Below are 2,407 nucleotides of genomic sequence, written 5' to 3'. Positions count from 1 at the left end.
GAATGCACTAGCAGAAAGACCCTCTTTAACAGGATAAACTCAGTCCCCACAAGAGCCTGGTCATGGTTTATGTAGCGGCCGAACAGAGCCAGGGTTTGCATACAGGGTCCTGCTCCCGGCGTCCCGTTATTTCACGTCGGACGGACCTCGGCAGGCAGAACTCTGAAATGTGGGCAGAACGGAAATGCGATGGTGTCTTTTGCAGCCTGTAGGACCCTCTGCATTAAGGAGTCCCTAAAAGCCAGGGCCGACCTGACATGGAGACGGTCAACATAATCAGGCTGCAGGGAAGGGACCTGGCCCGCCTGCAAGCCCAGAGCCCCGGCTGGCCGCACCCCAGGCGGACCCCGTCCTCACCCCGAGCCTGGGCGCGGCTGGGCTGTGCTACTGTGCGGGGGGGGGCGGCCGAGCCACCGGAAAACGCGGGGCGACCAGACCCGCGGTGCGGCGCCCTCCCGGCCCCCGCGGGGGAGCGTTTGCAGTTCTCGCAATGTCTCCGGGACTAGCACCTGGCTCTCTCCCGCCGCTCACCGGCCGCGGGGTCACTTCCTCCCCTCCGCCCCTCCGCCGGCGTTCCTCTTGGTACAGCCCTACCCGGATTGGAGGCCAGGCGGCTGCCGGTGGGCTCTGCGCATGCGAATCCCCGCCGCGGGGGACTGGGGGGGCGCGGAGCCCGCCCTTCCACTGCTCCACGCGTGACGTCGCGGGGGGCGCGGGCCTCCGCCGGCTCGGAGCGGTGAGAGCGGGCGGCGGGCGCCCCGGCGCTGCTGGACCCGGCAGGGATGCGCGTGTAGAGTTCCTGCAGGGGCGCTGGGGAAGGGGAGGCCGGGGCAGCAGCGGCCCCGACCCGCAGGCTCTGCCCCCTCTCCTCCTGCTTCCCCCCCTTTGCCAACCAGCCGGGAGGGGAGGCCGGGCCGGGGCTGAGCGTGGTGACACCTGCACTGCTGGCGCGCTGCTCCCCTCCGCCCCTTTCCAGATGTTCCTTGGCCTCAGGCTGTCGCTTCCCGCCTGGGAACGAGCACTCCGCTTGGAAGCGGGGCCGGGCTTCAGACCGTGGCCCCGCCACTCCTGTGTTCAAGTCCGCAAGCCTCCGTTTCCGCCTTGCCGCACCTTTCCTGAAGATAAATATGGCACAGAAAAAAATAGAAAAGAAATGGACATTTGTTGAGCTCCTGCGTGGCCACGTATTATGCAAACCGCTTCTATCTGCCACGTTCAGTCCTGGTTCCGTGGGTTAGCACTCCCATTGCACATATGCTAACCTCCCAGAGTTGGACTGAGTTTTCTCACGTGTCCATGGAAGGGCAGGGGAGGATTCAAGCGGAGCGGTTTGACCTCAAAGTGGGTTTCTTTTCGTCAGACGCTTCCTTTGGGCTATTGGCTGTTCTGCAGCCAAACCCTAGGCCCAGAACAGCTGTTTCCTGAATTTCTACTTTTAAGAATGCTCCTTTTCGGGTTCCCTTTTCCAGCACAGTATGCTCCCCACTTCCGCCTTGATTGCTTCAGAAATTAAATGCAGCAAACATTCGCTGCGTGGTGCAGGGCGGTGAGCGCTTGGAGTCAAGAGCCTTGGATTCTTGTCCTGGCTCTGCCACTTGTCCGTGGTGGTGGGCGCGGCCCTGGTCTCCTGGGTGCTTCAGCTTCCCTTTGAGGAACATGGGTAAGTGCCTTCTGCCTGGCAGGCTCTTGCCCAGTTCTCCCTTCCTGTCCTCCAGCAGGTTTTCCGTGGAGGCCCAGACCCCTCTGCTCCCCATGGGCAGCTGTCAGGCAGGGCACAACCTGCATCTCTGTCTGGCCCACCACCCACCTCTGGTCTGTGCCACTTTGATCCTGCTGCTGCTTGGCCTCTCTGGCCTGGGCCTTGGTGGCTTCCTTCTCACTCACAGGACTGGCCTGCGCAGCCCTGACATCCCTCAGGTGAGTACCCTCCTGCTCATCTGCCCCGTGGAGGCCTGCTCCTGCTGCTGCTCTCTCACCTCTCTCCCACCTTCCTTTTGCACACAGGACTGGGTCTCCTTCTTGAGATCTTTCGGCCAGCTGACCCTGTGCCCCACGACTGCGACAGTCACAGAGACGTGGCACGGGTCCCACGTGGTGGGCTTGCTGACCACCTTGAACTTCGGAGATGGTCCAGGCAGGAACAAGACCCAGACATTTCAAGCCACGGTGCGGGGTAGTCAGATGGGATTGAAAGGTGAGATGGAGGACTGTGGGGGTTGGACATCAGAACACTCAGGGGTGGGGCCTGCCCCTCAACTCACCAACCTGGTGACCTTAGGCACATCCCTTAGTCACTCCTACTGTAATGAGGACTAGATACTTACAGTGAAAACGATGCCGCTGGGTAGGTTCTCTATACAGGTGTTTTCTCTCTCCCCTTCTAGCTCTGGGGTTCTTTGATCTATTC

At 61.7% G+C, this 2,407-nt stretch overlaps 1 protein-coding gene across 5 annotated transcripts; it reads left to right on the top strand.

The window, feature by feature from the left end:
* Nucleotides 1-587: 587 nt before the first annotated feature.
* On the top strand, nt 588-2,349 carry TMEM219 (transmembrane protein 219). 5 transcript variants are annotated; one of them, XM_006103337.3, is made up of 3 exons: nt 588-736; nt 1,719-1,917; nt 2,005-2,349. In XM_006103337.3, the coding sequence occupies exons 2-3, from the start codon at nt 1,753-1,755 to the stop codon at nt 2,314-2,316; spliced, it is 477 nt and encodes a 158-aa protein (XP_006103399.1). In that variant the 5' UTR covers nt 588-736; nt 1,719-1,752; the 3' UTR covers nt 2,317-2,349. The 5 variants fall into 5 exon arrangements, with proteins under 5 accessions (XP_006103399.1, XP_006103400.1, XP_023600417.1 ...); XM_006103338.3 differs by having other exon boundaries at nt 590-736; nt 1,716-1,917; XM_023744649.1 differs by having other exon boundaries at nt 596-790.
* Nucleotides 2,350-2,407: the final 58 nt, after the last annotated feature.

Source organism: Myotis lucifugus, unplaced genomic scaffold (genome assembly GCF_000147115.1).
Source record: "Myotis lucifugus unplaced genomic scaffold, Myoluc2.0 scaffold_480, whole genome shotgun sequence".
NCBI classification, from domain to species: domain Eukaryota; kingdom Metazoa; phylum Chordata; class Mammalia; order Chiroptera; family Vespertilionidae; genus Myotis; species Myotis lucifugus.
This window is presented reverse-complemented; position numbering and strand designations above follow the sequence as displayed.